This window comes from Brassica napus, chromosome A2, assembly GCF_020379485.1.
Source record: "Brassica napus cultivar Da-Ae chromosome A2, Da-Ae, whole genome shotgun sequence".
NCBI lineage: Eukaryota > Viridiplantae > Streptophyta > Magnoliopsida > Brassicales > Brassicaceae > Brassica > Brassica napus.
This window is the reverse complement of record NC_063435.1, coordinates 19,756,368-19,769,974: the sequence shown is the minus strand read 5'-3', so window position 1 is coordinate 19,769,974 and position 13,607 is coordinate 19,756,368. Positions and strand designations below refer to the sequence as shown.

General features: G+C 39.6%; 1 protein-coding gene across 1 annotated transcript; it reads right to left on the bottom strand.

Moving 5' to 3' along the window:
- Positions 1-2,286: 2,286 nt before the first annotated feature.
- LOC106411081 (3-ketoacyl-CoA synthase 20-like) lies at positions 2,287-5,155 on the bottom strand. The gene is made up of 2 exons (XM_048759504.1): positions 4,183-5,155; positions 2,287-3,191 (listed from the first exon to the last, which is right to left on the bottom strand). Exons 1-2 carry the CDS (start codon positions 4,960-4,962, stop codon positions 2,391-2,393), a joined length of 1,581 nt encoding a protein of 526 aa, XP_048615461.1. The 5' UTR covers positions 4,963-5,155; the 3' UTR covers positions 2,287-2,390.
- Positions 5,156-13,607: the final 8,452 nt, after the last annotated feature.

The window sequence follows — 13,607 nt, the reverse complement described above, 5'->3', positions numbered from 1 at the left end:
TATACTATTGAAAGAGAATCATCCTTAAAATTTCTATAGAAAATTGTTAAACCTATCAATTTATTAATTTTTTTAATCCGACAATATATTATAACATGTACACCATTCTTTTCGTATTAATCCAAAATACAACAAACTATATATATACTAGTAGTGTGGCCGTGCTACGCACGGAAGTTGTCCATTAATTAGTATAAAAAGTCATGTTCTTAAGGTATAGTTTCATATTTACCTTTAGAACAATTAGCTTTTGTTTAATAACGTTTTATTATTACTAATGTTTTTTGTATGACATTTTTTCTTTTTAAAAAAATTCTTGAGATCATCCGTATTGGAAAAGTGCAATATATTTGAACTAAAGTTGACTATAAGGTAATTTACTTGGGACAGCCCTAATGCGAGTCATTTGTAAACTTTGAAACGTTTACTTATATTATAAATAGAAACAACTCGAATGGCTTTTGATAAGTGTTCAATAACCACCATTTTCATATATTAAAAAAGAAAAATAAAGAAGGAACATATTAAATATTAAATTGAGGGAAAATGTTGAAATCAAAAAAGCATCGTTTTGTAAACAAAATAAAGGCGAATTTGGCGACAAAAAGGCGATTCCGATCAATGTTCTCCACTGTCTACGCAGGAAGATGGATTCGACGGGGGTTAAAGACGATCCTCCGCCAGAGATTCAACAGAAGGAGAAAACCTGGGTCAAGGTGGTACAGAAGAAGCAAGTTTTGAAGAAATACGAATTTGAAGTTTCGATCTCCAATGGGAAACATTCAGTAGAGGTTTCGTCAGAAATCATCGAGAAAGCTAATTCACTTTGGGAAGATTTTGTGATTGCGAGGTTCTTTGAAACTGCTCCTCACATCACGAAGGTTCACATGATTTTGAATAAGATTTGGACATTTGGGGATAAAACGCAGAAGTTTGATATGTATAAGATAGATGGAAAAACAATGAGGATCAGAATCACTAGTGCGATGATCAGGGAGAAGGTTGTGAGACGTGGAATGTGTAACATTGCAGGTGTGCCAATGGTGGTTTCTAAATGGGCTCCAGATGAAGATAACTCATAAGCAAATCTGATACCACTATGGGTACATTTTACGAATGTCCAATGAGTATGTATTCTTGGGAGGGATTGAGTTTTATGACGAGTGCAGCAGGAGTTCCGGATCATATGCATCCAGAGATGATTACATGTACAAATTTTGAGGTTGCAAAGGTTTTTGTTATGGCAGATCTATCGAAAGAGTTACCATAGAGAATTGATCTTAAATATTCAAGGGGGGAAGATAACAGTTGTTTTCACATACCCATGGCTCCTTCCAAAGTGCTTTACATGTGGTAAATGGGGTCATTATGAAATGTTTTGTAAGGAGAAGGAGGAGGAGCAAAAGAGCCTTCAAATTCCAAAGTCAGGTTCTCGGGTAAATGCAGAGTTTCAACGAAGCTGGGTGATTAAGAGTACATAAACAAGAAGAGATGTAGTTGATAAAGAAATTGAGAAAGGAAATGAGGTAGATACAACGGTTTTGAGTAATATGGAAGGAAAGGAAAGTAAAGAAGAAGAAAATATAGAAAAGAGGGAAGAGAAATCTGGAGGAAGGAAGGATAAATGAATGGAAAACAGTATCTCTAGAGAAAGTGGGGAGAAGTCCAAGCTCGTAGAACTTGAAATATGGTCAAGTTACCATTGCTACTCCTTCATGGTATGCATCTTTAAGTAATATGGATGAAAATGGAGAAGATACGGAGGAAGAAGTTGGAGAAATGGAAGACAGTAGAACTGAGGAAGATTTATTTTCAAAAATAATATGTTGAATTTTTTTTTTTTATTATTTCAAATTATAAAAACTCGAAAACGTAATAAAAAATGTAAAATGTATAAAATAAACTCCTATATTAATAAAGTAATAAGAAACCTAAACAATAAAATTAAAGACTTATAAAATACATAGCACTAAGATATAAATTATATATTTAAATTTATATAATAACATCAAAATTAATTACTTATAAAATGAAAATATATTTGCACGATGTGCGGGTTAAACTCTAGTATATATTAAAGTTTGGCAGAGGAAAGTGTGGAGGAAAATAAGAAGGGTATCTTTACGACTACGAGTTCTTCTTTTGTATTCTCTGCTTCGGCATTTTGTAAACACTTCATTAAACAAAACCTTTGGCCCCATTAATCATATTTTATTCTTGTTTAGTCTATAAATCCCATGTTACCGGATTTTGGATTCAACAATCATGCACACCACTGATTGCGTATGGGATAAAAAATGCAATCAGATATGTAAAAGATAAGTCACATCAGTACATTAAAAGACAACCATAACAAATAAATCTCCAAAAGAACTATTATTAAAACAAAACTAGGACGACGTAACGGGAGTGATCCTAGGAACTGCAACAGGAAACTCATGAATCTCATCACTCCATGGATTAGAATTTTCAACCGGATCAACCGTTCTCAAAGCTTTCCAAACCGCACTATTACACTTGAAACCCGATCCAAAAGCAATTTGCCAAGTCCTGTCTCCTCTCTTGATCCTTCCTTTAGCTTCACTATACGCAAGCTCATACCAAAGCGAGCTACTTGAGGTATTACCAAACCGGTTCAACGTCATCCTCGATGGCTCCATATGCCATTCGGACAAATCAAGATTCTTTTCTATCTCATCAAGAACGGCTCTACCTCCAGCATGAATGCAGAAATGCTCGAACGCTAGCTTGAAATCAGGAATGTAAGGTTTGATCTTCTTGACTTTGAATACTTTGCGTGCCACGAGGGTTGCGAAAAAGAGAAGTTGCTCGGACATTGGCAGGACGAGTGGTCCGAGAGTTGTGATGTTTGTTTTGAGAGCTTCTCCAGCTATTGCCATTAGGTTTTTGGATAGAGAGACTCCGACTTTGCCGGTTTCTTCTGCGTTGTTGTCTTCTCGTTGGTAAACGCAGCCAAATGCGTTGTCATCAGCTCCTTTGTGGGTACGGACAGTGTGGATGAGCTGATATTTTGAACGGCTGCGATCGGAAGAGCGGTTCGAGAGAAGTACGGCGGCTCCACCCATACGGAAGATGCAGTTAGAGAGAAGCATTGATCGGTCATTGCCTAAGTACCAATTTTGAGTTATGTTCTCTGTGCTCACCACTAGTGCGTATGAGTTTGGCTGGACCTGCATTATTAGCATGATTCGATAAGAACAAGATTCTTGAATCTAAAAGACAAACTATGAACATGGCTTTTTAAGTTATGCTATGATATTATCATTACTACATGGAAGGTGTTAGTGTTGTAGTGTGTATGCACCTAATATTGTTGTAACTATTTGAGAACTTTTATTCAATTTGCCAACTAGCTTAGAGATTTAAGGAACTTGCAAGCATGTGCTACCACGTTGGTTTCTCAACTGTCATAGACTCTTACATAAATATATATATATATATATATAATATTAGTATACTTCTACATTTTATCTTCGATCTAGCATTTCAGAGTAAATATTTGTTACAGGGGACTGTAAATAATTACGCATCAATCCTACATGCACTGTTCCTTTTTTGTTCAATAGTGGATACTTCTTCTTTTTTTTTGAACGACTATAGAGGATACTTCTTTGAAATGAAAAAAATGTCATTAACTTTTATATTATATATAAATAAATAAAATACAACTTTGGTCATTAACTCAAGACATTATGATTTTTCCAATTTCTCAACTACCACCTACCCAAATACTAAAAGACCTGTCACTGTCAGAATTTTCATAGACACGTGACTTGTTTGATCTTTATGCTTTCATACAACTCATATTATAAAAAGTTCCACGATATAAATGAAATAGTATCTCAAATAATTCGATTTCAAATAATTTAGTCATAATAACATGCTTATAGCACGGAATAGTGACAAGAAAGCGAGTTATTCCAAAAAAAAACACATATTAAATGCTTATTAAGTGAGACATAGCACAAAATAATTAAAACTTTTACTGTTTTTAATAACATAAAATTCATGAGTTGTCGTTAGCCTTTTCAAACATTTAAAGGCTGAATAAGAAAAGTCACGACGGCTCTTAAAAAGCAAACCGGACTAAACCAAACCAAATAATTAATTAAAACATAATATGAAGTAGTACTAAAACAAATTAAAGAATACATTATTTACCTGGAGAAGCTGTTTAGCGAGATCAATGGAGATAAGGCCAGCACTACAACCCATTCCACCGAGATTATAGCTCAGAATATTCCCTCTAAGCTTATACTTATTCACAATCATCGCAGAAAGTGACGGCGTTGGATTAAACAAGCTACAGTTAACCACAAGAATACCAATATCTTTCGGTTTAATACCGGTTTTCTCAAGAACTGCGTCAATAGCCCCGAACATAACCGTCTCTGCTTCTTTCCTCGCTTCCTCCATACAAGGGTTCGGAGGAACACGAAGAAGAGCTTCAGGGAAGTAAGTCTTCTGACCAAGACCGGACCTCTCGAGGATCTTCTGTTGAAATGCGAGATTATCTTCAGTGAAGATACCTACACGTTGAGAACGGTCCATGAAGGTTTCTCGAGTGCAGATCAAAGAAGGGTCTGGTTTGTAACATGAGAAGTCTAGGAGGAAGACACGGCGAGGACGGGTGGTGAAGTAAGCGGTTGAGAGAGAGATCAAGAGCGCGGTGGCGATAGTGGCGGAGAGGAAATGGAAACGGAGGTGGTTGTAGAGAAGAGTAAGGTCGTTGAGGGAAAAAGAGGAGAGGTTTGCGAGTGTGGCGGCGAGGAGAGGGAGGAGGAGGATGTAAAGCGCGTTGGAGATTAGGTAATGGTAACCAAGTTTGACGTATTTGAGACGAACGGACAAGAGGAAGTTGGGGAGGTTGTTTGGGTTTTGGTCGGAGTTTGTAACGTGGACGGGGACAGGACGGTGAGGTTGGTCTTGATTCTGGGTCATGGTGAGAGCGATGAAAGGTTTAAGCTTTGTTTTTACTGTCGTTAGGATGAATGAGAAGAGAAATGAGGAAATATGTAGAGAAGAGAACTAGAGAAGTGTCAAGACTCAAGTTTAAGTTGAGAGCCTGAAAAGTTGGAGGAGCTTTGAGAATTTAATGGCAAATTTTCTTTGCAAGAGAGAGAGAAGCTTGGTTATAATAATGTAATTAGGGAAAATGGGAACTAGTTAAGGAAAATAATGATTTTTTCTATAGACTTTACAAAAACAATAATTCTAGCAAGTTCAAACTAATACATGAATAATAACGAAATTCGTTTCTGCAAATAATGAAAAGAGATTATTTTAGGATATAATAAAATGATAGCATATACAGTAACGATTACGTATTACTATTATATATTTTTAAAAATTATATGAAAATAGTAATTTGATGTGAATAGTGAATTATGTATATTTTTAGGTATATATTGAAAAAATATATAAAGGGTTTCAGCCAAAAGCGGATATTGTTAGTTTTATGTATACATGTGTTTCAACTTGTGAGTTTAAAAATCAACAAGTGAAACATAAGTTAAATCCACAATTTTATTACATGCATCCTGAGTTATATAGTCTTTATAATAAAAACTAAACCATAAATATAACTTGGAAGCTTTTGTTTTCATAATAGTGGATATATTTTTGTTTGTCAACTCATAAAAATGGATAAATTGACCAAAAATGGATAAATAAAAGATGCAACTACCCTATTCACAGTCGAGATTGACACCTAAGAGACGGCGATGACTTTTATCCTAGAAAATCCAATTGGTGGCCAAAATTGGCCGCATATGATCAAATTACCCTTATGCCCGTTCTTGACCCGTTATCTCCAAGACTACCTTCTTTTGCGAACAACTTGCATACAGTGAATATGTGGGGCCTACTTTGTTTCCGTGTCATGTTATGTTGTGAAACGTCCGTGTGTACTGGTGTATAATGGTAGTTGCAGTTTTGATAATATAAGAGGCGTAGAATTAAAGTGCAGCACAATTTTAACAGTGAGAGGCTATTGTTCGGTTGATCTCGGGTAGCATGGAGAAGAAGAGGCGTTTCTGTATTAGCTATGTTCTTCAAGTTGCCATTTACTCTCTGTGGGGAACGGCAGCGTCATGGAGATCAACCTATGCCACTGAATGTCTTGATCAAGTTCATTGACAAAACTATCCGAAAAAAGCTCGGTTTGGTGCAGGGGAAAAGAGTTAAGGGACTTGAAGAAGTGTTACAGCTCTGGTTCCGTACAAGATTATAAATATCTTAAGCCGTTTAGGAGTTTTGGAAGCTGTAAAGTTATAGGAGTAGTCTCTCTTTAAAAACAAGGTTTCACTTGATGTAAAGTTATCGGGAGAGTTCCTCGGTTACTTAGTGACATACCGCAAAATTGAAGCTAATCCAAAGTAAATCAACGCATTGATCAAAATGGCTTCACCCAAGAATAAGCGGGAAGTCCAGAGGTTGACCGGCATAGTCGCAATACTTAACTGATTTATTTCACGGTCAACAGGCAAGTGTTTACCTTTCTACAATATCTTATGGGGAAATAAAATACTCGAATGGTTAGAAAAGTGCGAAAACGCTTTCCAATAGCTGAAACGATACTTAGCTGCTCCTCCAGTCTTCGCAAAACCCGTGGAAGGGGAATCTTTGTTCTTATACATCGCGGTATCAGCAACGGCTGTGAGCGGTGTCCTGATCAGGGAAGAACGCGACATAAAACCTATTTTCTATATAAGCAAACCCTTGCTGGATTGAATCCAGGTATCCGCTAATGGAAAAATTAGCATGCGGAGTCGTAATATTGGCGCGGAAGCTAAGACCATATTTCCAATCCCACACGATCGTCATCCTCACGACCTTCCCCCTACGGAAAATTCTGCATAGCCCGAGTCAGTCGGGCCGACTAGCCAAATGGGCAGTCGAGTTGAGCGAATACGATATCAAATACCGGCCAAGAACGAGTGTGAAATCACAAGTGCTCGCAAACTTCTTAGTCGAACTACCAACGGGGACCGTAACCAAACGAGGAACCAAATTTCACCTGGCTCCTTCACGTCGACGGATCCTCATCCAAGCAAGGATCGGACATCGGAATCTGCCTCACATCTCCGACCGGTGAGATCTTGCACTACAAGAAATATTGGTTTTGATAGCAGTAGAGGATACCGTTTTTTGTCTTTCTGCTAAGGTTGACATACCTATTTGTTTTATATAGCGTTTGTATATTTTGAAACGCTATGATAGAGTAGTATATTTGGAAACGTTATGATAGCGGATGTTTAATAGCAAAATAATTAAAACGCTATGTTTGGTTTATTTAATCCCTAAACCCTAAACAAGTTTTTAAACCCTAAACTCCAAGTATAAACCTTAAAAATCTTATATTCTCATAATATAACTTCAAATCTTGAATTTTAACTCAAATTTATTCTTTTTAAGTTTAATATATAACTTCCAAACACACAAACCTTAATTCCTCAATCAAACTCTATACCCTAAATCCTAACATGAAACATATATAAACCATACATCCAATACATATAAATTTCAAATCTAAATTTTTTTTAATCTAACAAATTTTAAATCTAAATCTTAATCACAAATCCTTATATAGTAACTATAACCCTTGTACTTTCAAAATTTTTAACCCTAAAATCATAACACAAAACACTTTACACAAACTAATTATAAAAACCCCATTATGCAGTTTTTGAAAATCATATAACCACAAAAATCTAATCAAAATTTATATTTCATATGTTAAATTACAATATATAATCTTTAGATGTAGGCAATTTATAAAACAATTAAAAAGAAATCTAAAAACAATTTTATTGCTTCTTTTTATGACCATTGATTGATTCTAATCTAAGGGCTGAAATTTTTCTTTTCTCTATCTCCAACCTTCTCTGTCATTTGTTAATTTTTTTTTCTCGAACTCGGAGGGAGCATGGTGGTGCTTAGTAGCGAGGGTGATTTCTGAAACGGCAGCGGAGAGAGGAGGCGTGAAGAGTTCGAGGTGGTGATGAAGTTTTGTCAAAGCAAAGCCCTCGCAACATCGCAGTGCTCATCCTCTTGTCCGGTGACGTTTTAAAACTCCTGAAGCAGGTTCGATTGTTGTGACTCTCTCTCTCAGCATCTGTGTTTTCTTAATTTCGGGTATTGATTTTTAGGGTTTTCAGATCTGTTTATCCATGTCAGTTATGATTCCTTTTTTTTTTTTGGAAAGCCAATGTCAGGATTACACAGGTGAAGTTTGGATTGTTCTTTTAAGATGTATTATCGGATTTGATTAGTGAATCACGTGTTCTGTTCTGAGACTTTCATTTGATTCTTAAGATGGCAAAGGAATCTATCGGTGGTGGTGGAGGTGAAGCCGAGCAAGAAGAAGAAGAGAGGTGGAGAAAGAGAGACGACAAAGACACACAAGGAAGAAGAGGATACGGCGAGGTGGATGGGAGAAGACAACACATGCGGCTGAGAAGATTAGATTTAGGTTTATTTTTTAATCTAGGTTTAGGCTTCTTTTTAATTTTGGGTTTCGTTTTTGTAATACAATTTTAATTAATAAATTAATTTTAATTATAAATCAATTTTAATTTATAAATTGCTATTTCGATATATATTTTTTTAATCTTTTTATTATTATTTAATAAGATAATAATAACGAAAAAGAAACGCTATAAAAAAATATTTAATTACATACACAAAAACGCTATAATATATAACAATAAGATAGCAGTGCAAAAAACCGCTATCTAATGTGTCTGACCTATTATGACGGGCGATGATACAGCGCTTCATAAACCGCTATCGTATCGTTAGATAGCGGTTTTCGTCCGCTAATAAAAGTCTTTTTTTCTTGTAGTGCTGGAACAATCGTTCAGGCTGGAATTTCACGACTCCAACAACGAGGCCGAGTACGAAGCACTCATCGCTAGGCTGCGTTTAGCTCACGGCTTGAAGATACGCAACATCCACGCCTACTGCGATTCCCAGCTAGTTGCAAGTCAATATAACAGAGAATATGAAGCACGAGACGAAAGAATGGACGCATATCTCAAACTGGTCCAAAATTTAGCCCAAGAATTTGACTACTTCGCCCTTACGCGAATCCCCCGTTCCGAAAACATCCAGGCCGATGCTCTCACGGCCCTGGCGTCAAGTTCCGAACCATGTCTTAAAAGAGTAATTCCGGTCGAATTCATCGAACACCAAAGTATCAGACCACCAATCGTCGTCAACCTCATTGGGGATCAAGACGACGAGGAAGAGGAAGTTGCAGTACGGCCGGAACTAGAGCAATCCGATTACGGCTATGATACCTCATGGCTGCAAACGATTTGAGCCTACATCACCGACGGAAAATTACCTCCCGACAATTGGGCGGCCCGCAAAATCCGAACGCAGGCCGCACGCTACGTAACGGTCGACGGCAAAATTTAAAAATGAAGATTCTCTGAACCACTCAAGACGTGTCTGGAAGGAGAGAATGCGAGAAAATCTATGGAGAAAGTTCATTCTGGGTCCTGCGGAAACCATTCCGGTGGAAGGTCACTAGCAGTGAAAATCCAACGCCATGGATACTACTGACCAACGATGATCGGAGATTGCGAATTTGCACGAAAATGCGAAAAATGCCAAAGGCATGCTCCCACCATCCGACAACCAGCCGAAGTCCTTTCCTCCATCATGTCGACATATCCCTTCATGCGCTGGGCCATGGACATCGTCGGACCTCTTCACAATTCAAAGCAAAAGTGTTTTCTCTTAGTCCTCACCGATTTCTTCTCAAAATGGGTAGAGGCAGACTCATACGCAAGTATCAAAGATGTCCAAGTTGAAAATTTTGTATGGAAAACCATCATCTGTAGGCATGGATTTCCTTACGAGATCGTAACCGATAACGGGTTTCAGTTTATCTCCACCCGATTCGAAGCATTCTGCGAGAAATGGAAGATACGACTGAACAAGTCAACTCCCAGGTATCCGCAATGCAACGGACAAACCGACACAATCAATAAGACCATTATTGACGGACTTAAGAAACGCCTTGAGGCTAAAAAAGGCAGGTGGGCCGACGAACTCGAGGGAGTCCTCTGGTCGCATTGCACCACCCCGAGGCGAGCAACGGGAGAAACGCATTTCACTCTCATATACAGAACAAAATGCATGATTCCCGCAGAAGTCGAGTTCTCCGGTGTTTGAAGAAGATTACTAACCGAACGTGAAGAACTTAATAATGTCATGATGTTAGACGATTTTGACCTCGTTAACGAGCGCCGGGACCGAGCACTCATTCGAATCCAAAATTACCAACACGCAGCCGCAAAATATTATAATTCCAACATACGGAATCGCAGATACAACGAAGGGGATTTAGTCCTTCGCAAAGTCTTCCAAAACACCACCGAGCGAAACGCGGAAATACTTGGAAGTGGGTACGTATACTCGTATACTCGTATATTCTCAATTTCAAAACATCTGACCACGTCCTCGATATTTCTGGAACTTTTTAACCAAGCAAATCATCTTCATCCACAAATTATTTTCGAGTCCTGAAAAAAAAAACTCGAAAATAAACATGTCGTTAGGGAAAAAATCAACCATTGGCATTGCGAGACGTCGCAAAAACGCCTTAAGAGTTGTTTCCCGACTAACAAAATGAAACCCTCGTCACGAAAAACAATATACACGTTAAACGTCTCACCAAACACATATTTTTCTCAAAGACCCAAACGGCAATATCTACCACCAAGTTCGTTATTGATCACATCAATCTCTTAAACGTCCTAACAGACATAGCCATCTCACGAAGATGACTCTCGTACTTCTAACACAAGGATAATAGCATTATAAAAGAAATCCAAAAATTTTGTCTGGAGAGATGTTCGATTCATATCAGGCAAGTCGTATAAGCCGAGAACCTATCGCAGACTTTAAATCGGTACGAATCAGGTTAAAATTGCAACAGATAAATCGATAGCCGGCTAGTCACCGCATAAATTTTAAAACCAAAACTAAACCTTGGTTTTGCCCTAAACCCAGCGCACTGGTCTCTAACATCTCAAGGCACGATATCAAAAAGATCCGAGATCCTAAACCATGCCTCTATGCTTATATTCAACATCTTTAGATATCCCGGGAAATCTAGATCTCGCGAAAAAACTCTCGTAACATATCGCGAACAAAGCATTCTACATCGAAGAAGGATATGACACGACAACTCATCATCTTCCTTCGACACCATACGCTAACTCACGAAAACGCAAATTGACAATCCTTTCATAAAAAGAAAGCCGCAAAGCGGCATGATTCAAAGCCACAAACGGTCAGTTCCGAAAGATGAAATGAAGCCATTTAAGGCCAAAACATCAACACAAAAAAAAATCTCTCACAAGAGATCGAAACCATAGTCATCTTCTGAACTCAAGCCTCCTCTTCGCCCATCACCTCGTCCAAGCTTGGAGCCGCGTTGCCTCTATTTTCCCCGACCACGGGATCCTTCCCCTCTGGGTCTTCTGAACACGTCGGAAGGAAGCACGTGGATTTCAGGTTAGCCAGGACGAGATCAAAATCTCCATCCACGGCCTCCGAGTGTCCCTTGGAATCAGGAAATTTGGTCTCTTCAGCCTCTAAGGACAGAGGAGTCTCGCTCTGGAGTGCCCGAACTACGGCCATCCCGCCCTCGATAGTCGCCAAGGCCAAATCCCTATTGCGGATGCACTCGAGGGAGCCAAGAAAGGCATAGATCTTCGCCAAACGAGCCTGGAACTCAGCAGGGAGAGCATCCTTGGCCTCTTCGATCCCACGGCTTGTCGATCCTACGTCATTCTCGATCTGACGCTGAAATCGACGCACCTCCGAAGACTTGGCCTTCCTGCCCTTCTTCTTCTTAAGCCGAGAGCTCGCCGTCTTCCCGTGATCCTTCTCAAGCTCCATGATCTCGACCTCGAGCTTGGACACCTTTGCGGAATGAGAATCCTTGACAGCTGTCAGCATGGCTTCAGTTTCAGACCATCTACCTTGCATCTCCGTCAACTCCCCCACAAGACGACTGGCCTCAGAACCGCACTCGCTGATCATCCCGTCGATGAGCGACATGAACTGCAAGACGAGAGAACAGTTAGAGATACAAAATGAAACAAAGCTAAAAAAAAAATGGAATTATCCGATGAACTAATCGTAAAAGTCCAAAGTGAGCGACAAATCTTTCCGCGGAGTCCCAATGCCAGATTCGAGCCTCCTTGCTGCGAAGATTCCCCGTCACCGCCCTTGGTGAACTTCCTCTTCCGGCCCTTAGTTTGAGCGACCAGAGCAGCACTGGGAGCACGCAGCACTAGAACGATCTCTTTCCTAGCCGGAGGAGGAGGCATAGACTCGGCGGACCTCTCTTTGTCCTCGACAAGAATCGGAGTCGTAGATCCGGCGGGATTAACCAAAGCATCCGGAACACACAGAACACTCGTGTCGATGAAAGTTCCTGCGTTCTGCAGAACCTGAACCTCAGCTCCATGATCCGGAGCAACGGCCAGAGTGGAAGAGGATGAGAACTCGGTACCAGCTCGAACTGGCTCCTTTTCGGCTTTGCGGCTAGGTAATTTCTCTCGGAAGGAAAGATGGCCGGCAATGCAAGCTGGAGCCTCAACGGAGGAATCCGGAACCGGAGCTTGGGAGGTGGCCTCGCCCATCTCAACGTCGGAATTTCTCTTGTCACCTTGGGAAGAAGACATGTTGAAAGCTAGAGTGTAGGAGAGAAGCTAGAGAGGATTTGAAGGAAGGCAAGTGTGAAAGAAATGAATGATAGGAGCTCACTACTTATAGAAGTATGAGCTTAGGATTTTGATATTTATAAACGTATTTATCGATGACTTTCCTCCGCGGAATTCAGAATGTGAACTTCGTCCGATACACCTATATTTGCCTAAATTGCCAAACCGCACGCTAGAATCTCGTCGTGATCCACGATTCTAACGAGCTGGGGGACTAACTATTGGGGTCAAAAATGGTTACGAAGAATTTAACATTCAAATGTCCGAAGAAGTAAGTGAGAATATTTCTACTACAAATATTCTTTCGAAAAAGATTTATTTTTTACGAAGAGCCTTGCGGAGAAAATACGTTCATAAAACATCGGAGAAAGACCCGAATAAGGCCGCTGCGTAACGACCATACACACGACCCACTCGGTCGCTACGCAGAGACCGAACTCGAGCCAAGCTCGGTCGCTACGTAGAGACCGAACCGGAGCCAAGCTCGGTCGCTACATAGCGACCGAGCACCTGCTCGTTTCGATCGATACGAAGCGATCAAGCTTTCCCAGAACGTCGATACGACACAAATCCATGCATTCTCGTCCACTCTTTAATGCTATCTCTCGCAGACCGTAGCAAACCCATTTCATGAATCTCGTCATTTGAAGTCAACAATCGAATTTACGATAAAAACCGAGAAAAGTCCGTTTTTGTCGAAAGAAGCCGCGAGTCAAAAGACGGTCCAAATAGACCTAAGACGTGACTCGAAGCCCACTTACGATTTCTTAACCAAAAGCCCATAAACCGTAGGATAGTTTATGTTTGGTTCGCAAGGAAAGATAAATGTCAAGTTTC

Bases quoted from the DNA above. Each gene is read 5' to 3' on its own strand.
- LOC106411081 (XM_048759504.1), bottom strand. From the start codon at position 4,962: ATGACCCAGAATCAAGACCAACCTCACCGTCCTGTCCCCGTCCACGTT. The intron at 3,192-4,182 runs GTAAATAATGTA...CTAATAATGCAG, and splicing joins TCGCTAAACAGCTTCTCCAG to GTCCAGCCAAACTCATACGC.